The following is a 27051-nucleotide window of genomic DNA, read 5'->3' on the forward strand; positions in this document are numbered from 1 at the left end:
ACTGCTTTATTTAATTTTTCTTTTAGCAATAGTCACATTTGCGGTGCTGTTTTATTTTCTTTATCTCACTGCACTTTCGCCTAGGAAAGCATCACGTTCTTAGTAGGACATTTATTTCACTTTGTGCTTTCTCCAAGGCTACAGTCAGATAGGGTTGCTGACAAACGTGGTAAGCTGCGTCTCCAACATTCACAGAAAACACACTCATACGTGGGGACTATTTCTTAGAATGTCAGCTGTTATATTATAAAAACACTCCTTTGTCCTAGACACGTTAGAGGGAGATTCCAGCCAGATGACCACAACTGCATGCTGATAGCTGACTGTTTCGCTGCAGCTACTTGCTTAGACGGCCGGACCCCAGATCCACATGGGGATGGTGTCTACACCACAGGCTTCTTCCTCCAGGTATGAGGGATGACGTACCCCCAGGAGGGAAACCTGAAGGGCAGATTAGGCTTATTACGATGTGCTCAAATATAGTATAGTAAGAGAAATATATATATCACTCCTAATGACAGTAGGGTAGGATTATTCTTATGTTTTACTATGTTAGTCACTTGTTTTCTTTTATTGGGTTTTTATCATCCTAGTTATTGCAATACATGCATCCAAGATGCAGTTACTTCAATAAATCCTTATTGAACTATATTTTGCCTCTGTTTTTGCCTGTATGAGATTTTTTGTTAACTGAGAGAAAGGGATGAGATCCCCTGAGGAGTCTCTTGTCATGCGCCTGGTTGCCACAATCATCTCGGCCAGAGATGAGGTGCTTAAATTTTACTGGAGAACCCGGATTAGGCAGACAGTCTTCATGTGGTGTGGAATTATACTTAGTAGCCACAATCCATGTGATCCGGTTTCCTAAATCCAGTATCCTCATTAGTATAATGAGAACATACGCGACATGGCAGTGCCAGCGTTTGGTCAGGAACTAATAATAGATCCTCCTGAGTATCTCTGTCTGATTTAAGGCTAAAAACACCTTAATACTATATATGGAGACATCCGTGGTATTGAGGATTTGCTCCTCAGCTAAATAGGCAGTACCTTCCTTGAGCTGTAGGTTGTTCAAGCTTGAACCTTAAAAGGACCAATCCCCACTTGGTGTCCTCATCTCTGAACATACATTCACCATTAAAATGGCGAACCCACAACGGGCAGCAATTTCAGGAAAAAAGCGACCACCCGTTACGTTACGTCACACTTATTGGCTAATGGCCTGGTGGCCAGTTAGAACAGAAATATTTTACTCTTGGGTCACTTTTCCAGCAGTAGATGGGAACACAAATACATTTCACCATTATACACCTGCAAACACACCTGCACAATACAGAGCGTATGTATGTATAAAAATACCTTTATCTTAAGATCTTACAACTGGCTTGATGGTGCCCAATCACATACAATATTACATATTAGGTTAGGCCTGAGTAACGATGGGCCGACCTGGCCTTTATTGACCACATACACCACACCCTGATGCAGCAACCTTAGCGGTAGCAGGGGTTCGCCGCTTATATATAGAGCTCACAACAATATACAGACTATTAGTACAGTTTTTTATGCAAACATAAAATACTAACCGAGCATATGCTGCCCCAGTGCAACAACATGCAGTAACGCCAGGCATTAACCCGGCGACTGTACATTTGATCATGGGTAAGGTACCCACCAAGCGGGAGGAAATTCTGTTTTAGTTAGCTCAAAAAATAAATGCGCTGGGAGCAGTTTTTCCACATACAGGACCTCAGGATAAGCACAGAATTCTCACTATGTGCCTGCCATTCTGGATGGTTCCCACAGTTGAGAACTGCAATACATGGGGCATGGTATTTGCCACGCTCTATACTACTGCTCACGGTACACCAACACTTGCCAATCTTCCGGAGGTGTTAAAACAAATTTAAGATAAATAGTGGGCTGCCCCGGCCCTGGATTTGGGGACGCAATTAATGGGCAATTTTGCCACAGCATCTTCAATCATATTAGGTAAGCTTAAAGAGGAAGCATTTGCGCTAGCAGTGTGCATGCGCCTCCGTGATGTTCCTCCACAGGATCAAGATCGCGAGCTGCCAAAAATTGACGCTGGGACCTATTCTAGTTTTGTTCGAGATAGTCTGGGGGCTAGACTGATTAAACCCCAATTTCAAGGCAGATCTATTAAAGATACTATCAAGCAAGCGCCTGAAGGCTCCAAAAAATGCTGGGATAAAAAACAAACACCTAAAAAAGAAAAGGGAGAATCTCAACATGCGAAAGCACCACAAAATAGGTTTAACTTTAGAAATAGGGATAATATAAAAACACCTGACAGACATCAATATACTGATACACGCCAACGCAGTGAGAGGTCAAACCAGAGAACTGAGTATGTGAAACCGAGAAATGACTCAACGCTCGTCCCAAGTTTCAGTTAAAAAAAAAAAAAAAAAAGAAAAAAAAAAAAAGAAGAGAAGCTTCTCCAACAAAAAACCCAAATTAAAAAGAAAAAAGTGGCAGCAGTCACAATCCGACTTGCCACTCAAGAAGAGGGCTTTACTGAAGAACAGGAAGGGGGCACTGGCACTACTCGACAGCGCAGCAGAGGTCACAATAGTTCACCAGGATCTTCAAGAGCATCTGGAGGTTGAGACTGAGGACATGAGTGTCTCCACACCAGATACGGTGTACAGAGTAAGTATTCAGTTAGAGACACTGAATGTAGGATAGACGCCATCTTTTGGGACTGCGTTGTTTCTATTTATGAAATTTTACTGGCTGAAAAAAATTGGCTGCCAGAACTCGTCCACAATCTCCTTTATGGAGAGGATGTGATCGAAAAATCCTTCTCGCCCCTTGTTCCCAGAAAGCCCATCAAAATGCACGCCATTGTCTGGGCAGTGGCGCAGGCACCTACTTTGTATTGCAATCCTGCAGGATGGGACAAAGATTCCCCCTACCAAGTAATACCAATAAAATCCCAACCCCAACTGCAACCTCAATACCCAATAAAATAAGATGCAAAAGCACCTGTGAGGGAAATCCTCAACCAACTGGAGTACCACAGGGTGTCTCTGAACTTCCGGACTCATCCATGAGTAATTCATTATTTCTAAATAAACCCGACCCATTCATATAGAACAATCTTGGACTAAAGACATTTAAACAGTCACACAAAAACATTTGCCATACAAAATGCACACAGCACAGATTAACAATATAGTGTGCAAAACATATAATCCAACTCTGGATATATACAATGTGTTTTTCTCCCAAAACATAGTGCCTGAAAGTAGGGGCCTAACAAGTTTTAGCATCCTTGGCTCTCAGAAAGAGTTCTGCAGCCTCCCATAAGATGACAAGAACAGCCCAGGACTGTTCTCAGCTTGTGTAACATCTATTTTATATGACATTGATACATATGTGGATGGCATTTATCACAGACGACGACCTCATGCAACATTTAAAAACAGGGAGCCCGCACTGTTGTAGGAATTGCCAAAATCGGCTATAAATTCAACTTTATTCTTCAGTGTCCTGTTTCTGGGATAAGAATTGTCAGATAAAGGCAGGAGCCTGGCGCATCAATTTAAAAAAAAAAAAATATGTGCAACTACAACCTCCAAATAAAATTAAAAAGCTTCAATCAGTTGTGGGCTTTTAAAAAACTTTGGCAGAACATATATTCCAGACTATGCACAATCTGTTAAACTATTGTACGACTTAATACGTCCTGATTTTACTAGCAGATTTTGGACAGTAAAGAATTTCTTACAAATTCTACACAAACGGATGTCGTAATTTACTATGAGCCACCAAGGAAGTCTTCTTCAAGTTCTCCTCTTCAGAACACAGCTCCAGTTTTTGCACAAACAGATTCTGGTTATTTTGTCGGTGTAAACCACACCTTTAGTGACTCATCTGCCTCAACTGCAACAGAACTGTCAAGAGCACGTAAGCCGATCCATTGGCTTAAAATTAACTATTTCATTTGTCTATGGCTCTTATTGACTGTACTTGCCTTCCTCCTTAGGATTGGGTTTATAATTGTTTTCTTTCTCCTTATCATTTTCTTTTTTCATTTTCTTCCTGAACGCTCTACAGTTGAACTGGTGGATGAGGTCCTAAAACCACATTTTTCATCACACAAAATTCGCAGACACTTGTCCCTAGTGAACATTACAGCCATACTAATTCCTGGCGGGAGTGTTTGGGGCAAAGTATTATTCGACATATATGGGCCTACTGAGGTCATTCAAATTACCATACATATTCAAACTCTCTATGACAGATGTAATCACACCCAGAGTGGTTTCTGATGATTGGGATGTGAAAACTGTTGATGCTATGATGTCTGATCTAAAGTATTATACAGTATTTGAAAACGAAGATGTGTACCAGTTTAAAGGAAATTATGGAGATCTGTTCTGTTAAAATTATTATGGACATTATTTCATTCACAGAGTAAGTACCCGAAAGACTATTTTTAAATATACACAATGGGAACACTGCCCGACTCCACCAATAGGCAGTTCTAAAACGTATAGTGAGAAATTTGCATATTTTTCTGGGAATAATGTTAAAAATGTTGAGTCATTATTTTAAATTGCCAGAAATGGAAAGTCAACATGTTTTATTGACAGATACGAAATTGATTTATTCTGACTCCTTTGTTTCCCGAATGTCTATAGAAGGCTATGATTACTGGTTGAAGTCGATTGACTTAAAAAGTGTGTGGGGAACAAAAAATTGACAAATAAGAAAAACAGAAGCTTTATTTAGAGCATGTATGATTCCTGTTCAAATGATATTTTTAAATGACAGTACAACAAACAAGCTGAATACACCTTGAATAATATGGTATCCTTTGCAATAGATATAGTACAGCAGAGTGATGTATCATTTTTGCAACATGGACAAAGTCAGCTAAGATCCATTATGAAGTTGGGCTGGACACCACAAACACTGAAAGCAGGTTACGTTCCCTGGCAACAGGTGAGCGCAAGGAAGATTTTTTCCATTTAATATAAACGCGACAACAACAAATAATGGCTAAGAAAGGAACAACAAATGTAATGCTGAATTCTGAAAAGTTAGAAAAGTTGCCTTTTACTGTGGCTGAAATACCATTCTGTGAGCCATTCAATGGTTTGTAAACAGCGGTCCTTGCACAGGGCATGTAATGCCTCCACGCCAAATCTGGCTTTTTATCTGAAGGGAGTCCCAGTCCCCTTGATTAGACCTGCGTTCCAGGTGCTCTCAAATGGCAGCTATGTGCTCCTTAACAGTGAATGCTGTTGTGGAATGTGAGCCAGAATAGCTTACGTCGTTTCGGTCTCACAAATTGTTACGTGTTGCAGGAATGCCCGTTTTCCCCCTATGCAGTTTCAAGGAGTAGCAGACGTTTGGTCTCATATTGCTACTTCTGATGTGCAGACTAAAGTCTTTATTGTTTCAAAAACATGTGGCGCTTACATCTGCACGCAAGACAAACGTGCTTCAGGTGGTGAGGTCATCGGCGGAGATTCAGTCTCTTAACTACAAACTTTCCGAGACACTTTAGTGAACTTGTGGGACGAACATTTAATGCGTCCAGTACTACTAGATTCGCCCATTTTTTAAAGACTGCTGGTTCTGGTTTTGTTCACACCTTCTCCTATATATTCGGTTTAATGCCACCAGCCATATATTCAATATTTTTGAGCATTTTCGGGGGATTTCCGATTACTTTGGCTATAATAGATGGTATTTTGCTGTTGCTACTTTTTATGCGCAATGGCTGTCCAGTCACAGCAAGGGGTACTGAAAATGCTACCGCCAGCACAACTGTGTCATGAACGCATAATGCAGTTTTTCAGAGCAACACTCCAGGAAAAACTGGAGTGTGACTGGTCTGTCATTCTGACCAGTTTTGGATTGTGTGCAACCCATGTTTCGATGTCTCTGGTGCCTCTTTGAATGTGCAATGAAAGTCTGTCTTTCTACATCGTGCTTACTTTCATTGGATGCTGGGCTGTTGATGTACTCGATGAGGGTTCATTATCAGACATGCGCAAAGAGGGTGCGCTTGCTTGCTACGGGAAGCCGTTTATGAGTTGCCTTTTATAGATTCTGCAACTCCTAACTCTGTGGAAGGCATGACACGGTATGCTGCTGCTTCAGCTGGACCTCAGACTTCGGAACACGAGTGCTCTGTGGCCTTCCTTAGATATGATCTTGATGTTTTACCACCTACTGAATCAGAACGTCTCCTGGCTTCAATTGTCCAGGATGTAATTAGCAATTTCCAAAGTGACACTGACTATTAAATTTGTTTTTTTTTTCCACCACATGTTCAAGTTGTCCTTTTCTGCCTCGAAGTCTCTTAACTTGTCACTACTGACAAATGTTTTTTTAAGTTAAGAGTTTATTAGATTTCTTTTACCTTGAGCTTTTAAACAACCTTTGACTGGCAAGGGGTGTTGTATAGCTATTTTAGCCATGTTCTAGACACGTTGGTTTAAGCTAACTAGGCCTGCCGCAGTGCACTTTAACCCTGTTACATTTTATTCAGTTCTGCTTTATTTTTCTAGCAATAGTCACATTTGCGGTGCTGTTTTATTTTCTTTATCTCATTGTACTTTCGCCTAGAAAATCATCACGTTCTTAGTACGACATTTATTTCACTTTGTGCTTTCTCTAAGGCAACTTTAGATTGGGCTGCTGACAAACGTAGTATGTGGTGTCCCCAACATTCACAGAAAACACACACTCATACGTGGGGACTATTTTTTTTTAGAATGTCAGCTGTTTTATTATAAAAACACTCTTTTGTCCTAGACACGTCAGAGGACGATTCCAGCCAGATGACCACAGCTGCATGCTGATTGTGTTTCTCTGCAGCTACCTGCTTAAACAGACGGACCCGTGATCCACATGGGGATGGTGTCTCTCTAGATTACAGGCTTTTTCCTCCAGGTCAGAGGGATGATGTACCCTCAGGGGGGAACCTGAAGGGCAGATTAGGCTTATTACGATGTGCTCAGATACAGTATAGGTAGTATCACTCCTAGTGACAGTATGGTAGGATTATTCTTATGCTTTACTTTGTTAGTCACTTGTTTGTTTTTATTGGGTTTTATCATCCTAGTTATTGCAATACATGCCTTTTTACCCAAGATGCAGTTACTTCAATAAATCCTTATTGAACTATATTCTGCCTCTGTTATCTTTGAATGTATGAAACCTTTTGGTAACTGAGAGAAAGGGATGGGATCCGATGGACCACGATTCCCCTGAGGAGACATTTTCATGCACCCGGTGGCCAGAGCGGAGGAGCTGCTAGTTAGCAGGAGAACCCGGATAAGGCAGACAGGCATCATGTGGTGTGGAATCATACTTAGTAGCCACAATCCATGTGATCCTGTCTCCCAAATCCAGTAGCCTCATTAGTATAATGCAACAGAAAAGCTTTTAGATCCTTTCCAATATACAAATCAATGGGCGTGTTGGAAAGGCCATCCCTCACACCTATTTGCAATTTGTAAAGGAATGTTTCAATGATTTAGGACTTCAACTGGAGTCGCCAAACACTGATCTACCAGCCACCAAGCTAGAGTGGTAACTAATAGCCAAAGTGGAAGATGGCACACCCTTGGGACAGGTTTTCATTTATGACTAATGTCAGCAACCTCGGTGGTAGCAGAGGTGGTCCAGAGTTTTTTTTTTTTTTCTTTTAAAATAATTCTATATTCAAAAGCACTGGGACAGCATAAAAAAAAAAAAAAAAAAAAAAGGAATTGGCAAATGCATCTGACTATATCTTCCGTAACAAGAAACGTTTCTGTTTGTTTAAGGCAGGGATTGCGACTTTACTGGATACAGGCTACTTTAAAAAAAAAAAAATTAAAAAAAACTTCACTCATTTTGGAAAGGAAAGGCAAGCACAAAAGGTACTTTGTACTGTGCATGCCTTCATCCCTTTACTGGTAGCCATTAAACAGAGGGAGGAAGGCAGAGTGAGTTAGTGGTTGGGGGTATAACTAATATTACATAGACAGGTTATTTGACAACGCCAGACTGAGTCAGCAAGGAACCAAAGTGCTGGAACATGGCTGCACACTGCACATTTCGAGCAGTTGTGGAGTGCGAGGTGGCCCTGGAAACTCAGGTTGTGCCAGAACCAGTTGTGGGATCGGCTCCAAAGTCTGCTGATCAAGATCCAGGTGAAATCAGGTGGTAAGATGGGGCTCAAACCTTTGTGGCTTGCTTAGGTTTTTTTTTTTCTGACTTCGCAAACAATTTGCATTGTAATGAACAACCTTGCAAGCAGCTTCAGTGACTCCTGGAAGGAGAACGGGGCCAAATCTTGCATTTGGACCACGACTTACCGTGGTCTTGCCAAAAAGTCTTCTTATGTTTGGTGATGTAAGGTTTTGCCTCTTGGTCCCTGATGGCACACAGTCACCGCACACCCCAGACAAAGGTGATCAGAACTTGTCACAGACATCTACTTGTGACAAATCTTACAGGACTTTAAACCTTTCCCTTTAGGGTGTGACATCCCTTGCATACTGAGGACATTTGGTGAAATATCGAGATATAGTGGCTCTAAGAGATAAAGGTGAGAGCATGGATAAGCATCTGGTAGTGCAGAAAGAAAAGAACTGATGTCATTGTGCAGGAGTAGCACCTAGATAGGCGCTGCAACTCATTTCTGGACCAGAATGGTGCTGATGCAGAGCCGCACAGAACCATCTACTGGTGCTCAGAGGTACTGCTGAAGAAATAATGGATCCAGTTTGAAACCTGAGCAATATTCAAAAGACAATGAAACTGCAGCCAGAAGTCTATCAAATTCTATGTTTATGACTATCAGTCAGGATCCAACAAAGCAGAACACCTTCTCCAACTTGTGACAGAGGCATCCAAAACATACTCCACTATTCATTCATATCACAAAAGCTGAAGAAGCCTGCCTGGGAGAGTTAGTAGTCCAGATCACTGGATCATCTCTCCTCATTGCAGTGTAGCTTCAGAGACCATGACACAATGCTCAAAGGTTGAACTCAAGTCTGCTGGACATGGGAGAGTAGTCAGAGTGTAGCTTGGTTCTCCCAGAAGGAGAGAAATTGGCTACAGAAGGGAACCGCTGGTTTTCTTATGCTCGGTGAGTAGCCCAGTGACGAATGGACTTTTGCTGGTCCAAAGATGACTTTGAGGGACATCGACCCCTGTGGCCAAAGTCGCCCCACTAGGACCGTGGAGGGTCCGCTATAGGACCCCCATCAACCTCATAGGAGACTTAACCATATCCAGCATCCTGAATCCCTTCCATCAGTACCACTCCATAGAAATCAATGGCAAGGGACCACTGACACTAGACTGAGGACTGCTTTTCTGTTGAGGAAACTTTCTTCTGAACTTTCTAGTTCCCTTGACTGGCTCCTTTCGCAGTGCAGGACGCTCAAGGTAACTAAGTAACACATTCAACTTTGACCAAAGTTCTCAATAAGTGTCTCAAGTGTCAAATTCATCGACTTTGCCTGTACTTGTTCACAGTTAAATGTAAAGCCTTGATTTATTGTTTCCTGCAAAACCCATATCACCAGTAACCTCTGGTGCACCTTTTGCATTTTGGTGTCCATAATTTATTTTATTTTTTTGCTGTCAGATTTCTTGACAGTCTGGTTTCTTTCTTATTCAACTGTTTTGGTACTGTTTTAAATGTTTTACACTTGTTTCTTTGTGCAAGCCTTGCTGCTCAGAGCCACGGCAACCAAGGGTTGAACTAAGGTTTGGCGAACAAAACCAGATTTGTCTTAGAAGAGTTGGTAGCGTTTTACATAGCAAGGTCTCGCAACCACCTCACATAATACACCCCATTTCCTCACACTGTTAATAAACTTATGACTAAAAGCACTGTTCTTATGTCACAAAGCTTTATTTCCCTCGCTGTAGCCTTCTTACATGACTAATTTGCTTTTTACAAACCGAGATGCAGTCTGAGATCCACTCACTCTAAGATTTTTACCGTCCTCAGTTTGAAAAAATTCCCTGTTGGGGGGACATGACTTCTCCATAGGTACTGCCTCTTTCTGAAACGGTCCCACCCTTTAACCTACTTACTCCAGTTTTGTGAAGCTTTAAAGACTACTTTTCTCAACAATATTATCTTACTGTAACTTATGACTTTACAGTAACTTTAACGTATGTATGCCATTCACAGGGACATCCCAGGATAACTGTGTGCTTTACAAACATAACAACAATAACAATAATAGATTAGTGTAAGTCTATGGCCACAATCAAAAACCAGGACACCAGATACATGCAGTAAGAGCAGGGGAACATAAGGGACATTTTTCTTAAACACGGTTTTGAGCACCAAACAGTGCTTTAGGGTCCTTTTTAAATACAAGTTTCATTCAGAAATATTAAAAAAAATAAGTCACAAAAAGTACTTCTAAATAATAGCTTATATCAAACAGGCATTCACTCACAAGACTTTGCTAATAAATCCTTGGAGTACACAATATCACAGTTATATGTGCACAACAAGCTGTCAGTTCCATTGTTCATATTGTAATGTTACTTAACCTGTTAGCATCTGTTTGTGGCATGCAATGCTGAAGATTCACATGTTTGCATCCACCAGCCATCTAGTGTTGGGTCCAGATGTGTGAATGTTGTATTTCTTCAAAGAAGAAGGCTTCAATCACGAGGAACAGTGACTCCTCCTCTTGGTGATAGTGTGCATGGGTATTGACTCCTCTGTTCGATTGTTCTCCCGCAGGAGGGTCAGAATGGAGTTTAGAGTAAGTGTAATTAATGAGATGTCCATGTGAAAATAAAGAAAAAAAACTCCAACAGCCAAAGGTGTCCAGGGAGGAAGATGTGTTTATGTGAATCTACAGCACTACGTGCCATTAAACGAGATGCTTACAGGGTAAGTAACATTCCATTCAAGGCATACATTGCTGTAGATACACATACTTTGGATAAAATGTAAAGCAGCCCTCCTCAGAAGCGGTGGCTAACCTGTGGGAGTTGCAGTTGTCTAAAAAAGTGTGCATAACACTACCTGACCAACATTGGCTTGTTGACGTGCTAGAACATCCTCACAATAATGTTTAGTGAAGGTGTGTGGTATTGACCCTGTAGCTGCTTTGCATTTGGCAGCTATTAGAGTATTTCCTAGGGAAGCAATGGACGCCTTTCTTCCTAGTGCAGTGTACTCTAGGAGCGGTATGAAGAGTTCTTTTGGTATTGGCATAACATGTTTAAATGCACTTAACTATCCATCTGTCTCTACCTGATTTGATTAAAGGCTTTTCTTCATAGGGAAAAAGCAACAAATAATTGTCAAGTTTTCCTGACAGTTTCAGTTCTATCAATGACGAACATAAGGGCCCTTTTAACATCTAATGTGTGAAGAGCCCTCTGGACAACTGAATCTGGTTGTGGGGGAAAAAAGGCAACACAATTGATTGCTTGCGGTGAAAATGTGAGACAACTTTAGAGAGAAATTTGGGGTTGGTGCCGAGAGTAATTTAAAATTCCACCTTCCAAAACAGGTACCAAAGAGGGCATGTAAAAAATAGCAAGTAATTAAGGCATCAGAGAAAATTTGCTCAGGTAAGTACATTTTTCAATATAAACTCTTTTCACTTTAAAGGGTGAAATTTCTGACTTCCGCAATGTTATCCTGTGGGAGGAAAAACAAGTTCTGCAAACAGGTAGGGTACAGCGACTTACAAGACCAATCTTCAGGAGTTAAGGTGAGTGGTGGGTAAGGTCCATGACAACATCAGCAGTACACCACTAGCAGCACAAAGGTGGCTGGGTGCAGGGTGCAAAACAGCTCAATCTGTTTCAATGGAGATTGGACATTGGGAAGAGGATGCAGGCTCTGGTCAGGAAGCCAGTCAGGATGAACCAACAGCGGGGCTCAGGCCTCACAAGGCTCGGGAACAGGTAGGCACCTTTGGTCCTCTTCTCCACAGCTCAGGGGCGATGGGTGCAGAGGTGTCTTCGGGTGTTGGATTTTCCTTACCAGAGCAGCTACGGTAGGGCGGGGGCAGCTGCAGGTGTCATGGTTGAGTCCAGGAGGGGTGAAACCACAACGGACCTGTACTCTGGAGGGTTGGGAACCTTGTTGGCACCAGTAGCCAACTTCAACTCGGGCCGGAGGCGTCAGATGCAGTGGTGGCTTATGGTGTCTGGTTTTGGTGGTTCTTAAGACTTTGAGTCCTTTCTTTGGAGCATGGAGGAAAAGATGTCCGCTGTTGAGTTTTTATTGAAGGCAGGCAGTCCTTCCAGGTTTCTGCAGACACAGTTACAGGACGAGTCTACTTTGGTGCAGATTTCGACAAGGGATGCGGACAGGCCTGCAGGGTTGGAACCAGGTCAGCTTATTCTTTTCAACTCTTTTCATTTCGTGGCTCTTTAGTGTCCCTGGTCTTCTTAGGTCATCAGGATCTGCTTCTCTGGTGCATAGGGCTCCCCTAAACACTGAATTTAGGGGCATTTTGGGGAGTGCAAAGTACTAGCCAATGGGCTACTGACCCCTGGGGTCACTACAACTCCTATATGACCACTTCCTGTGGGAAGTAGTCGGCATCTCCCTTGTGAGGGAAGCCAGATCTGCAAACCAAGAAGAAGGCTTTGTACCGGACTGCCAGAGAGCAAAGGCTCTCACCTTAGGGTGACAGACTCTTGTCTGATGGTAGCAGGCTGCCTCAACCTAGTCAGCAAGCACACAAGAGGCTGGTAGGCTTTCAGGAGGCACCTCTAAGGTGCCCTCTGGGTACATGTATTGATGAATCCATCACTGGTATCAGTGTGGGTTCACCAATATGAGATGTTGGATACCAAACATCCCTATCTTCAGTGAAGCCATCATGTAGCTGGAGGAATCTTATTGACCAGTGTCCAGCAATGCATTTAAAATGGCTTCCCTGCCCACTTACGATGTCTAGGAATCAACAAAGACACCACAAGTGCATATCTGCTCTTGCATATATGCTCTCACATGTAATATAATGCACCCTGCCTTAGGGTTGTAATGCCTGCTGTAGGGGTGACTTACATATATTGCATGCGGTATTAGGGGACATGAGCTGCGTCCACTTCACATTCCGATGCGAGACCCGCCACCTCCGCACTCAACCCATCCCTCGTCGACAGTGGAACAAGATCCCTGAAGAGCAACTCTTCTCCGCACTTGCCGCCAACCAACCCACCCTCACCACCGACCCCAATGACGCAGCCCTCAACCTCACAAACTGGATCTCCAACTGTGCAGACAACCTTGCTCCCCTCAAACGCACGCATCGACAGACCAACACCAAAAAACCTCTCTGGTTCTCTGACACCCTCAAAGAATCAAAGAAAACTTGTCGCGCCCTTGAGAAAGCCTGGCGCAAGGACCACACCGCTGACAACATGACCGCCCTCAAAAACGCTACCCGCGAACACCACCACCTGATCCGCGCTGCCAAAAGGAACTTTTTCACCGACAGACAGGACAAAAACAGCCACAACAGCAGAGAACTCTTCAGCATCGTCAAGGAGTTCTCCAACCCCAGCGCCAACGCCAACGCCGTCACGCCCTCACAGGATTTCTGCGAATCCCTCGCCACTTTCTTCCATCGCAAGATCAGCAACCTCCACGACAGCTTCGGACACCAGACCCAACCAAACACCACCGAACCCGCATCCCCGGCCATCACCCTCAACAACTGGACCCACATCAACACGGAAGAAACCAAATCCATCATGAACTCTATCCACTCCGGCGCCCCTTCGGACCCCTGCCCGCACTTCATCTTTAACAAAGCAGACGACATCATCGCCCCGCACCTCCAGACCGTCATCAACTCTTCTTTTTCTTCTGCTACCTTCCCCGAATGCTGGAAACACGCCAAAGTCAACGCCCTACTAAAGAAACCTACGGCTGACCCGAGCGACCTGAAAAACTTACGCCCCATCTCTCTTCTGCCTTTCCCAGCCAAAGTAATAGAGAAGACCGTCAACAAACAGCTGACCACCTTCCTGGAAGACAACAACCTGCTCGACCCCTCACAAACCGGATTCCGAACCAACCACAGCACTGAAACCGCCCTCATCTCAGTCACAGACGACATCAGAACCCTGATGGACAACGGTGAAACAGTCGCCCTCATTCTTCTCGACCTCTCGGCTGCCTTTGACACCGTCTGTCACCGCACCCTAATCACCCGCCTCTGCTCCACTGGGATCCAAGGCCAGGCCCTGGACTGGATCACCTCCTTCCTCGCAAACCGTTCCCAAAGAGTTTACCTCCCTCCGTTTCACTCAGAACCCACAGAGATCATCTGCGGCGTACCTCAAGGCTCATCACTCAGCCCGACACTCTTCAATGTCTACATGAGCCCCCTCGCCAACATCGTACGCAAGCACGACATCATCATCACCTCCTACGCCGACGACACCCAACTTATACTCTCCCTCACCAAGGACCCCGCCAGCGCCAAGACCAACCTACAAGAGGGTATGAAGGACGTCGCAGATTGGATGAGGCTCAGCCGCCTAAAGCTGAACTCTGAAAAAACGGAAGTCCTCATCCTCGGCAACACCCCGTCCGCCTGGGACGACTCCTGGTGGCCCACGGCCCTCGGCACCGCACCGACCCCCACAGACCACGCCCGCAACCTCGGCTTCATCTTGGACCCCCTTCTCACCATGACCAAGCAAGTCAACGCCGTGTCCTCCGCCTGCTTCCTCACCCTCCGCATGCTCCGCAAGATCTTCCGCTGGATCCCCGCCGACACCAGAAAAACCGTGACCCATGCCCTACGCCGGGACCACAGCCAAACTCCAAAATCGCCTGCAACGCATTCAAAACGCCTCGGCCCGCCTCATCCTCGACGTACCCCGCAGCAGCCACATCTCCGCACACCTGAGACACCTGCATTGGCTCCCAGTCAGCAAAAGGATCACCTTCCGACTTCTCACCCACGCACACAAAGCCCTCCACGACAAGGGACCGGAATACCTCAACAGACGCCTCAGCTTCTACGTCCCCACCCGCCTCCTCCGCTCCTCTGGCCTCGCACTCGCTGCTGTCCCTCGCATCCGCCGCTCCACGGCGTGTGGGAGATCTTTCTCCTTCCTGGCGGCCAAGACCTGGAACTCCCTCCCCACCAGCCTCAGGACCACCCAGGACCACTCCGCTTTCCGGAGACTCCAAAAGACCTGGCTGTTCGAGCAGCGATAACCCCCCCTTTTCCCCTAGCGCCTTGAGACCCGCACGGGTGAGTAGCGCGCTTTATAAATGTTAATGATTTGATTTGACACACAGGCTTTCGGTCATGCTGTGTTTTCACTTCTGTCTGCACCAAACATGCAGCCTGTAATGGCAGCCTCTCATGTGCTTGGTGAGGGGTCCCTTAGGGTGGTTCCATTTGTGCTTCAGCCCTTAGGGACCCCTCTTTAATACCTCAAGCCCTAGTTACCAGGGGTACAATTTACTAGGGGCTTATAGAGGGTGCTAAAGAGTTTGACAATTGATAAAACAAATGTGCAGTTTTGGGAATGAGATCTAGCACTGGGGACCTGGTTGGCAGGAACCCAGTGCCCAGTCGAAATCACATCAGGTACCAGGCAAAAAGTGGGGGTAACCATGTCAAAAAGAGGCACTTTCCTACACTCTGTAAATAGGAAGCCATTGTAGCAAGATGTAATCTTATGCATGTGAATGCCAGGTCAGATGTTCGTAAATGAAGCAAGTAGCACACAAGGTCTTGTACACCGGCTTTGAAAGGATCAGGTTTTGAATGACAGCAACAGACCAAACTTTTTCATTTTGCCACACAGCATGCTAGGGTGGTAGGAATGTGGGCATCTTTAAGAATGGTTATCTCAATCTACTACCGGAGTGTGTGACCAAACTATATGATCTCAGGAGCCGGATCGCCAAGTTGAGAGCTTTGGAATCAGGGTGTCTGATTTCTCCATGGTTCAGAGTGAAAAGATCTGACCTGTTCAGGAGATTCTTGTGGGGAACTACAGAAAAGTCCATTAAGGTTGTTAACCAGGGCTGACAGGCCCAAGGGGGAGCCACTAGGATCATTGTGGGAGATGAGTGCCTGAGCTTTCGCATTAGAAATGGAAGAAGAGTGAGAGGAGAAAACGCGTAGGCAAATATCCCAGACCAACTCATCCATAGTGCACTGCCCTTGAATAGTGGGTGTTGGAACCTGGAGGCAAAGTTTGGCCATTTTGTAGTTTTTGTGGTTGTAAAAAGGGAACCCTACTGTGGAAGTACGGGAGGAGGACTTGTGGTGGAGTTCCCACTCGTTGACTTGTTGCTGCATCCTGTTGTGGAGATCTGCAAAACCGTTGTCTGTGGACAGGAGGTATTCTGCTAACAAGTGAATGTTGTGATGTAGAGCCCATCTCCAAATGGTCTGTGATAGACGTGATAGTTGTGGAGACCGTACCCACCCCCTTTTGTATACAGTAGAGGTAGGAATGCCTCAACGCTAGTAGAACAGCTTGAAGCTCTAGGTAGTTGATGTGGAGACGCCAGTGCTTGGTGTCCCCACAGACCCTGTACTGTTAGATTCTTGGAATATGCACCCCATCCCATGAGTGATGCATCCATCGTGACAGTGATGTGGGTACCAGGGATCAAGAAAAGGCAGCCCTTTTTACAGGTTGTTGGTATTACACCATTACAGAGAGTGATGAGTTTGGCTGTCAATCAACACTAGATCCTCTGACACTGTGACTGAGAACACTGCTGAGTAAAACATTCCTGTAAGAAAAGCTTGTGTAGTCTTTAAGTGGGTACTATGGCAATGCAGGAGGCTATCATTCCTAAGAGGTGCATGACTGTCCTCACTCCGAGTTGTTGATTTAACTGAAATTGAGGAAACAGTGTCTGAAAAGTCTGGACTTTTGCAGAATTGGGATAGGGTAATTCTATTTGTGTGTTTACAACAGCCCCTAGGTATGGCTAAACCTGTAGAGGGTGTAGGTGAGGATTGCTAATGTTGATGGTGAACCCCAAGCGGTGGAGCAGAACTATTGTAATCAGAGTGTGCTGTTGACACGGCTGGTGAGTGTTGGCTTTGATAAGGGAATCGTCCAGATATGGAAATACATGGACCTTTTGTCTGCGTAGATGGCCCACTACCATGTCTAGGCACATGGTGAATACTCGGGGTGCAGTAGTCACCCCGAAAGGTAGGACTTTGAACTAGTAATGTTTGCCCCCACCACAAACCTCAAATATTCGCGATGAGCTGATACGTGAAAATAGGTGTCCTTTATGTCTAGTGTAGCCATAAGGTCATTCTTTTGGAGAAGCGAGATCACATCCTGTAATGTGACCATGTAGAAGTACTCTGATAGGATGCACTCATTAAATCACCCAAGATCTAGGACTGGTCTTAAACATCTGTCTTTTTTGGATACTACCCCTGAGACATGGTGCTTAAGAGAGACAGGTTCTAGAGCTCCTTTGAGAAGAAAAGCTGTGACTTTCTGTTTGAGCAATGTTTGATTCTCCACTGATAGCCTGTGAGTGTGAGGTGGAATGATGGGAGGTGTTGTAGTGAGCTCCAGACAACTATTTTGGATAATGTCCAACACCTGCTGGTCTGATGTAATTGCTTGCCATGTGTGTGCAAGTTGGCTCGTTTGTGAGCAGTGGTAGTCACAAGGGAGTCTGGAGGTAACTGGCCCCTAATGTATATGGGATCTGATGGGAAGGGCTCGTCTTTTATTTATTTTTTCTCTGGGTTGTGACCCTAGCCCTAATAAGATCCCCAAGTATGTCTTCGGTTTGTCAGAGCATGCAGGTTAACAAAGGGAGATAGTGTGCAACTTTATGTATGGTTGAGAGAGTATCACAAAAAGTCATCCTTTAGTGCTTTTGTGTAATTTGGCTCTAATCTCCTGATAAGATGTAGCGTCATCAACAGGAGAGGGGCGGGCAGGATATAAGTCCAGATCTGTTTCCACTGGGGGATCAGCATCATATGCATCCCAGGGGTCATCTTGTGGTGGTGTCCCAAAGGTATCTTGTGTCCCATCCAGCTGTATTTCAATGATGAGATCCTTGAAGTGAGATGTCTAGTGGGTCCTTCCATATAACCGCGGGTGGCGAAGTTGAAGCTGGTGGTTGAGGTGGTGAGGTCGGTGGAAGAGGCAAAGAGCTGGTGGTTCTCTTCTGCCGTTTCGGACGAATGTGCATATCAAGAGCCTCTTGAAAAATTAGTCTCATTTTAGGGATCGTAGAGGTGTCAGAGCCAAAGCTTTAGCAAGGATACCCCTAGTGTGAGGCTGGATGTGGATTTTTTTTCTTTAACATTCAGCTGTTCTTAAAGTCTATGAAGAATGGGTTCACTGATGTGTGTGAACCGGACTTGGAACTCTGCTTCAAGGGTTTTGGGTCCGACCCAGGTTTTGGTTTGGGCATCGAAGTTTCACTCTGCGTCTAAGCAGTCGACATCACCAGAAACAGTCTGCTGAAATCCAATGGTCTAGTAGGCACCAGCTGTCGTTAAAGAGCTGAAGTGCTTGATGCCAAAGGCTTCAGCTTTGAATAGCATTTTGGCACTGAGCCTGAAAGCGACACATCTGAACCAGTTGCTCTGTGCCAACCATGGCTTGAAGGCAGCGGTGGACTGAGGGCCCATAAGTGTGAATCCAGAGGGACTGAGTATCTCTTGGGGGGTATCAACACTATGTAAGGACGTGGGGGGTTTAGGGGATATCATTCTCACAGGTTGTTGAGCCAATGTAACGTCCTACATTTTATAAACGACCTTGAGGTGGCATGTTTCTGACTGAAGACGTCTGGAGAATGGTCAATGATTCTCTGGGACAATTCCAGGCAACGCGATTGACTGACTCAAAGAGGTTTCCTCGAGCGGAAGGATTTACAGGCATCACAATGTGCTTCTGTGTTCAGGTGACACACATAGGTTACAGATCAAATGTTGGTAGGTGCGAGGATACTTTGCGTGGCAACAAGGGCAGTACCAGGAGGGTATCCGTTCCATCACCAGCCCGGCCTTCTCAGAAGAATGTCATGGAGTCTAAAGGAGGATCCCAAAGGGAAGGCGCTGCAGGGGCAGCATTTGAAGAGAATAGAGTCAATGAGCGGTATAGATATAACTCGATACGCAGATGGGAAAAGTGATCAAAACAATACTGATAAAAGGAATGGGTTACATGAACCAAAAGTCAAACCTTGATGGAATCGAAACGGAGCGAAGGCACATATGTCCGAACCAGACAGCAGAAAGAAAATAATCTAATCATGGAGTGGATACCCATGCTAGCTATCACCCAGAGGAGCAGTCACTCTACCTTGTGACCAAAATACTTTAAAACAAACAACAACAAAAAACTACTTGCACACATTTGGGCCCAACAACGGATGGCAGAAGTATGCAAAGCATCTGTATCTACAGCCACATGTGCCTCAAACAAAATACTTAAGTATGTGCTACACCATAGGATATTGCGTCTGTTTATTAATTCCTTGTGTCATTGAGTTTTCAGACTCATGAGGCTGCAATCTTTCTGGCAACATTATCCTATTTTTCCTTCAAATGAGGGGGTAGGGATGCAAATGTAAGACACTTGGTGTTAATGTACAGCAGGCTTTTGGGAAGAGGGGCTAGATGTTGGGTCTAATTGGTGGGCAAACCCTCCATTTCTTAGCCTCAGAACGTATTCAGCACAGCCGTGCCCTGTGAGCACCTGCTCTTTGGTCAGGCCATGCACTTAGAGCAAGTTTTGTAAGTGTGGTAAGTATGGGGCCTGAAGCCATATTTTTACATGCAGGGCCAACCCTGCATGTAAAACATCATTCTAAGAGCATAAGGGGCAAGGCCTTCAGCTGTGCTTGATAGGCTGAAGTTTAGAACTTTCCAACAAGCACTGCTTACTCAAAACGTGCTACAAATGAGGTTTAGAGGATGCCTGTCAACTCTGGGAAAATCCACTAGGCAAAGCAAAGCACCTCTTTTTAAAGGGCATACTGTGAAGTAATGTAAAGTAGCCACTGTGTATGAAGTACCCAGCCCAAGAACCACAGCAACTTAAGAGTAACAGACATAACGGAGCCTCTGCCCTTGTGTTCTCATAAATATATACAGTTCAAACACATGTTACGGATTTCTGAAAACATGTGGGGAAACAAAGAATCCATTTTGTGGCATTAACAACCGAGAATAACAAAATGTATATAGTTTAATTAAGGCAAAATAAGTTTATTCTGACTTAAATACTACCTTCAGCAGTCCCAATCTCTTCAAAGTGCACTTACATGTTTTACAAGATGGCTCTCCTTTTCAGACACAGGTGTGTTCTCATCGGACTCTACAGCTGGAGCCATGTTCAGAATGGTACTAACACAGACTTCTACTTGTGAATGAAGAAAGTTGTTGTACACATAGTGAAAATACAAGTCCTAGAATGATAAAGATAATTGGAGAAAAGAAAACTGCATTATTGCTTTAGAGACAAAATACTAAAATTAAAACCAACAAGCAGTTGTGTCAAAGTTCTGCTTCATAATACCATCATGCAAGATTATACAAAAACAACCTGCCCATAATATAGGAAAAAAGCATAAAACATTAGCAAATACTTTGCTTGTGACAATGCTTTGTCGTTGTAAACAAGGGGGTGGGGGCGGGTACTGTTCACCTTTAGAATGCCAAACACATGCTGAGCAAATTCTTGGCACTCCCTCTGTGGTCGTTAAGAACGTGTCCAGCAAGTAATTGCATGCACCAATGGAAGAAACAGTCTGTAGTCATACTGAGGGCCTGCCTTTTGTCTCCCCACACTACTCAAAACCAGAACTCCTTTTGCTACTGATCCTGGATATATTTGAGTTAAACAAGTGTCAGCATATTAATTAGGCACAACTATGTTGAAAGAGGTTAAGTATTGCTTTTGTTCCTACTGATTGAGTAGAACACGAACAGGAATGTGGGTGAGAATAATTACCAGTGGCTAAGGTTAACTCAAGTATACCACCTCAGCGGCGGAACCCCCATGAGCTGACATCATCAACCAGGAACCAAGCACTAGTCCGTGTTTGAAATACAGAAAAAGCAGAAGTGGGTGAGACTTTACGGGCTAACTAGCCCCTGTACATCTGGAAAGGAGAGGTAACAATGGAAAGAGGAGAGATTCTCCTTTCCAACATTGACTTGCATAGTTGGCAGTGAATGTTACGCAGGATGGTCTACAACTAGACATCCAGGGATTTCAATCTGGAAGGAGAGTTTCCACATCGACAAAACCCTGAATAGTGCTTGAAGCTCCTGACTTATCGGGGAATCTTAGCCTTTCAGCTCTCTATACGCATGGCTCAGATCAGGGGGGGTTTACTCAGAGATGTCCCTCCACGGAAAACTGAATGCTTATTAGACTACAAGGATGAAATCAGAGGGGATGCAGAATGAAAAAGGTCCAATGAAGCATCCAATACAAAAAGAAAGCAAAGAGGAGCTACCACTGGAAATGAGACTTTTCACTCTTGCCAATTCTGCTCCAACCAGAGAGTTTCTTGCTTCTGGATGACATCCGGAATCTAATTTGAAAGCACAAGCTCTCTTATTAGACACCAGGGATTTCAATTTGGGTGTTAGTGACCCTTGGCACAAGCAATATCTTCTCCCAAAGCCACTATGACGAGTACAGGAAGGAATCCTGAATGTCCTAGCAGACACAAGCTACTGGTTACAAATAAACTACAAATGGACTGTGGATGCAGCCCATTCTGACAGCAACAAATACTCTGAAACTCCCTTGACCTAAGACCCATTACACATTAGGGAATACCAAAAAAAAATAACAAAAAAATAAAAAACTCCATGAAGGACTAGCTCCTTGCTATCTGTTCGTATGAAAAAACCTACTATAACTTGCTGTCCCAATAACCCTCAAACTAAATATGTTTGGGTAGACTAATTTGATTTCTACTCCCTCACAAAATTAAAAACGGACTTACAGTAATTTTAAGACCACATTGACAGAAAGGCAGGGTTGTGTTTCTGAGCTAGAACCTGCCCCCAACAAGGCCAAGAACATAGACCAGTGTGAAGCAATTGTTACAGGGTGTGCATCTTATTCAACAGTGTAGCATAACATGGTTATATAACATTGAAAGTTATCACCCAGGCAAAGTTCTTAGAGATGTAGGGTTCTTTAGATGGCAACAAGTTAGAGTAGATTAGGGACAGACTACATAAGTAAGGAACTATACAAAGCAGGCTAGGGCATGGGGATTTATTTTAAGATAAATACTGAAATGTCAACTCTATTCTCCCTTAATCACCTCTCTATACACTCCCTTAATGTCACCTTTTTTCTACCAACAAAACTGACATGCGAATGTCCATTACAATCAAGGGCAAACACAGTGATAACGCGTGTTCCTTACTGTGGATGAGATTTTAACCTTTTCATTAATTTGTCCAGAACAGAAGGAAGATGGCCCTTTATGTGGTATGTGAATACAGTGTAAAGGGTCCAGGGGTTCCCCAGCGAGTGGGCAGTGCTTGCTATGCAATCCCAAAGTGCTCTATTTGGGTATAGTGTGGTCAAGCTGCCTTAGGCTTAACACAGGGGAGTGCAAGAAATCTACAAATACACACACACACAAAATGGTCAATAAATGAGACATGACTCAAGGAGATCCGCACCTATTTATAAAAATAGCAGGTAGCTTTATACATGTTTAGGCATCAGATAAGTTTTTAAATAGGAATTCTTTTCACTTTATAAAGTGTACACAGTGCAATTTCTGAGTTCTACAATGTTATTCTATAGGAGGAAAAACAAGTTCTGCAAACAGGTATAGTACAGTGACTTACAGGACCAATCTCCAGGGGTTAAGGTGAGTAGTGGGCAAGGTCCAAGGCACACCCACTGTACATCTTCAGTGGCACGGAGGCAGCTGAGTGCGGAGTGCCAAACAGCGTTGGGAGCCCAATTCATCCCTATGGGGATTGGTCACTGCGAAAAGCTGAAGGCTCTGGCCAGGAGGCCAGTCAGGCTGAACCAACAGCAGGGTTCAGGCCTCACGATGTTCGGACACAGGTAGGCACATTTGGTCCTCTTCTCCAAGACCCAGGGGCGACGGGTGCAGACGTATACATAGGTGGGCTGCAGGCACCGTCAGGGAGTCGAGGTGGGGTGACACCATGATGGACTTGGACCCTGGGGGTCTGGGGAACCTTGTTGGTACTGGTGGTCCACTTCAACTTGAGTCAGAGATGGCGGGTGAAGTGGTGACTTCAGTGTCGGGTTCTGGTGGTTCAAGGCTTTAGAGTCCCATCGTTTGGAGGTTGCTGGAGAACAGGTCAGCTGTTCATGGGATGGTCTTAGTCATTTACGAAGGCAGGCATTCCTCCAGGATTGCTGTAGTTTGAGCTGCAGGACGAGTCTGCTTTGGTGCAGATTTCAACGAGGGATACAGATGGGCCGGCGGAGTTGGTAAGAGGTCAGCTGCCTCTTTCCTCCTCTTCTGCTTTCATGGCTCTTCTGTGTCCTTGGTTTTATTAGGTCATTAGGATCTGCTTCTCGGACGCCAGGGGCTCCCTTAAATATTGAACGTAGGTGCATTAGGCGTCTGTAGGGTAGAAGCTAATGGGCTACTAACCTTTAGGGTCACTACGCCCTCTATAGGACAACTTCCTGTGGAAAGTGGGCATAACCCTGTCCCAGAATTTGTAGATGGCTACCTCTGTAAAATTGTGTCCACCTCACAGTAACCCACCTTAGGGGTGGTACTAGCCTGGAGGTGGCATGCCTACCTGGCTAGCTAATTTTCCCACCTGTCCAGGGGCCAAATAGGTTCTGGAACGGAGGGTGGGTGCTTCATCCCCAGTGATGGCAGACAGATTTGCATTTCAAAGTTGTCAGCCCTTTGAGGCTTGCCACCTTGGAAGGCTAATCAGCAGGTCGTCCTGTGGGAGGGGGTGTTACACCCTCTTCCCGGACAGGCTTTTGTTCAGGGCCTCCTGAGAGCATAAGACTCCCACTCTAGGGTGCCAGAATGGTGTCTCGGGTGGTAGGCTGGCTGAAACCAGTCTGTGAGCACATCAGAGGCTGGTAGGATTTCAGGTGGCACCTCTAAGATGTCCCCTGGTTGCAAGTATTGGTTAGTCCAACACTGGCATCTGTGTGGGTTCACCAATATGAGATGTTTGATACCAAACATCCCTATCGTCAGTAAAGCAATCTTGTAGCTGCGGAACTCTTATTGACCAGTGCCCACCACATGCATTTAAAATGGCTTCTCTGGTCACTTATCTCAGAGTTGACAATGACAAAGCAGGGGCATATCTGCGTGTCCAGATATGCCCTCTCATGTATTATAATGTAACCTGCCTTAGGTATGTAAAAGGCCAGCTAGAGGGGTGACTTAGACATAATGCATGCAGTGTTAGGGGACAAGGCGCACAGGCTGTATGCCATGTTGTGTTCATTTTTGTCTGCACCAAGACTCTCAGCCTACAATGGCAGCCTGTCATGTGCTTCGTGAGGGGTACCTTAGGGTGGCACAATTCGTGCTGTAGCCCTTAGAGATCCTCTTTGCACCTTGGGCCCTAGGTACTAGGGGTGTCACTTCCCCACACTCATACACCACTGATGGACGAGGGCATGAAGGAATTACAGGATAGTTAACAGTAAAGACATCCAGTAGTTATGAACACACTATTAGTGCAGTTATGCTACTTTTTCACAAAGTTTTCTCTTACTCTCTCTTATGTATTTCATAACCCTCAAACTAAATGTGTTCCTTGATGTCACATGGCACTTAATGCTATGTCCACTACTTCACGACACAGGAGGAACCATTTTCTTGTCTATACTAATAATATTTTTACAAAAATGTCTTTGCTACTGATGTCTAAGGCTACAGTATGTATTTTTTTTCTTTCTTTTATTGTATTGGATTTTATATAGCGTGTTCCCCTCACAATACCCAGAACACATTTTAGATTGTCAAGTGGATACTATGTGCATGGCATGTATCTAATATTTTGTAGCAGAGATCTTGAAGCACACAACATTTCCTTACGGTTCTAGGCACGCTTTAGTTGAAACTCTGTTGGTTGACTTTGGCCTATGACGGATATGCATATAACCAAATGGATGTTGTAAGTAGTACGACACCTAAGTGGTGGCTCCGATGCCTCAGGCTGCAACATTAGTCCCATCTATAGGATACTATAAAACAGTTGTTCCCAGAAGTGGTAGCTAGCTTGTAGGCATTGCAGTGGTTTGGACTACCTGACCCATATTAGCTTGTTGGCATCCTATAACATCCAGGCAATAATGTTTAGTGAAAGTGTGTGGTGTACACCAAGTAGCTGCTTTGTAAATGTCAGGTATTGGAATGTTCCCAACGAAGGTCGTGGAGGCTCCTTTCTTTCGATTACTTTCTGCTGTAGGAGGAGCAGGTAGAACTCTTGTCTTTGGCATAACATATCTAAATGCATTTAACTATCCATCTGGAAATACCTGATTTTGATACAGACTTTCCTTAACGAGGTTGGAAGAAAGTAACAAAAAGTTGTTTAATCTGTCTAACATTTTTTGTCCTATCAATGTAGTACATGAGGGCTCGCTTCACATCTAACTATTGGATAGCCTGCTCTGTAGCAGAGTCTGATTGAGGGAAAACAACAGGCAGGTTGATAGATTGAGATGGAAATGACCTTAGGGAAGAATACAGGGTTGGTGGGGAGGACAACCCAGTCCCTATGGATTTGGAAGAAAGGTTCTTCCAGGGTTAAGGTTTGAAGCTCACAGACACTCCTGAGTGTGGTAATGGCTATAGAAATGCCACCTGCCAAGACTAATTTCAGGGGTCAAGTCTGAAAAGGCACAAATGGAGGGACAATAAGTCATGTGAGCACAATGCTAAAGTTCAATGATGGTGCAGGTGGGACCCGTGGTGGAGTAACTTTTTTGAGGTCTTACAGGAAACCTTTAATAACTTGTATTTTGAAGTGAGAGATGTGCTGCCTATTTTGAATATAAGCAGCTAGAAACTACTGCAGCTAGATGTAATCATATATAGGTGAAGGCTAGCCCGGAAATTTGTAAGTCAAACAAATTAATCCTACAATGCAAAATATTGTTTGTTATTGTAGGATTAAAGGGGTCAATTTATTTTGGAGTGACAACAGCAGACAAATCTCTATTTGGCTGCATAAGAGGCACAAGTGGTTGGTCTGCGTTTTCCTTTGAAGGATCACACACTTGGAGGCAATATTAAGGTATCCAAATTCTATGACCTCAGGAGCCAGATTACCAGGTTGTGACCTGGGATCCAGGTCCCGGATTTCGCCATTGTTCTGTGCAAGAAGATCCAAGCATGCTGGAGTGCCTCTTGTGTGCGATCAGAGAGAGTTCTAGCAGAGTCCTGAACTGAGTAGGAGCTACCAGGATGGGCATTAGAGACGTTTGCTGGAGCTTCTAAACCACAAATGGAAGAAGAGGGAGAGGAGGAAAAGTGTATGGCAATATCCCTGAGCAATTCATCCATAGGGCATTGCTGCTGGAATGTGGGAATCTGGAGGTGAAGTTTTGGCATTTGGTGTTGCCTGCGGTTGTGAACAAATCTATTTGAGGGAACCCCCATTTGCAAAAGTAATGGAGGAGGACTTGCGGGTGGAGTTCTCATTCTTGGACTTGTTGCCGAATGTTGCTGAGGAGGTTAGCAAAATCAATGTCCATCGCCGGAAGGTACTCATTAACAAGTGAACGTTGTGAAGGAGAGCCCAATACTGGCATTACAGACAGCTGTAGAGAGCATGCTCCCTCCTTGTTTCTGAAGGTAATACACAGCTGTCGTATTTTCCGTCCAGCCTATCAGGTGAGTTCTAAGTGAACGGCAAAAAGCTCCAGGTGGTTGATGTTGAGACTCAGGTATTTGGTCTCTCACTGACCCTGTACAGTCAGATCAATCAATCAGTGCTTGTACAGAGCAACTACTCACCCGTTAGGGTCTCAAGATCCTGTCAGTGTACGCCCTATCCTGTGGGGGAGGTGCCTGTT

At 44.5% G+C, this 27051-nt stretch overlaps 1 protein-coding gene across 4 annotated transcripts in view; it reads right to left on the reverse strand.

Moving 5' to 3' along the window:
- PPP6R1 (protein phosphatase 6 regulatory subunit 1) overlaps nucleotides 1–27051 on the reverse strand; it is a 745577-nt gene that overhangs the window by 451304 nt on the left and 267222 nt on the right. For all 4 annotated transcript variants that reach the window (XM_069200760.1, XM_069200759.1, XM_069200761.1 and 1 more), the window contains exon 10: nucleotides 20291–20434. In XM_069200760.1, coding sequence (XP_069056861.1) covers nucleotides 20291–20434 — 144 coding nt within the window. The remainder of the gene's footprint in view (nucleotides 1–20290; nucleotides 20435–27051) is intronic.

The sequence above is a fragment of the Pleurodeles waltl genome, chromosome 7 (genome assembly GCF_031143425.1).
Source record: "Pleurodeles waltl isolate 20211129_DDA chromosome 7, aPleWal1.hap1.20221129, whole genome shotgun sequence".
NCBI lineage: Eukaryota > Metazoa > Chordata > Amphibia > Caudata > Salamandridae > Pleurodeles > Pleurodeles waltl.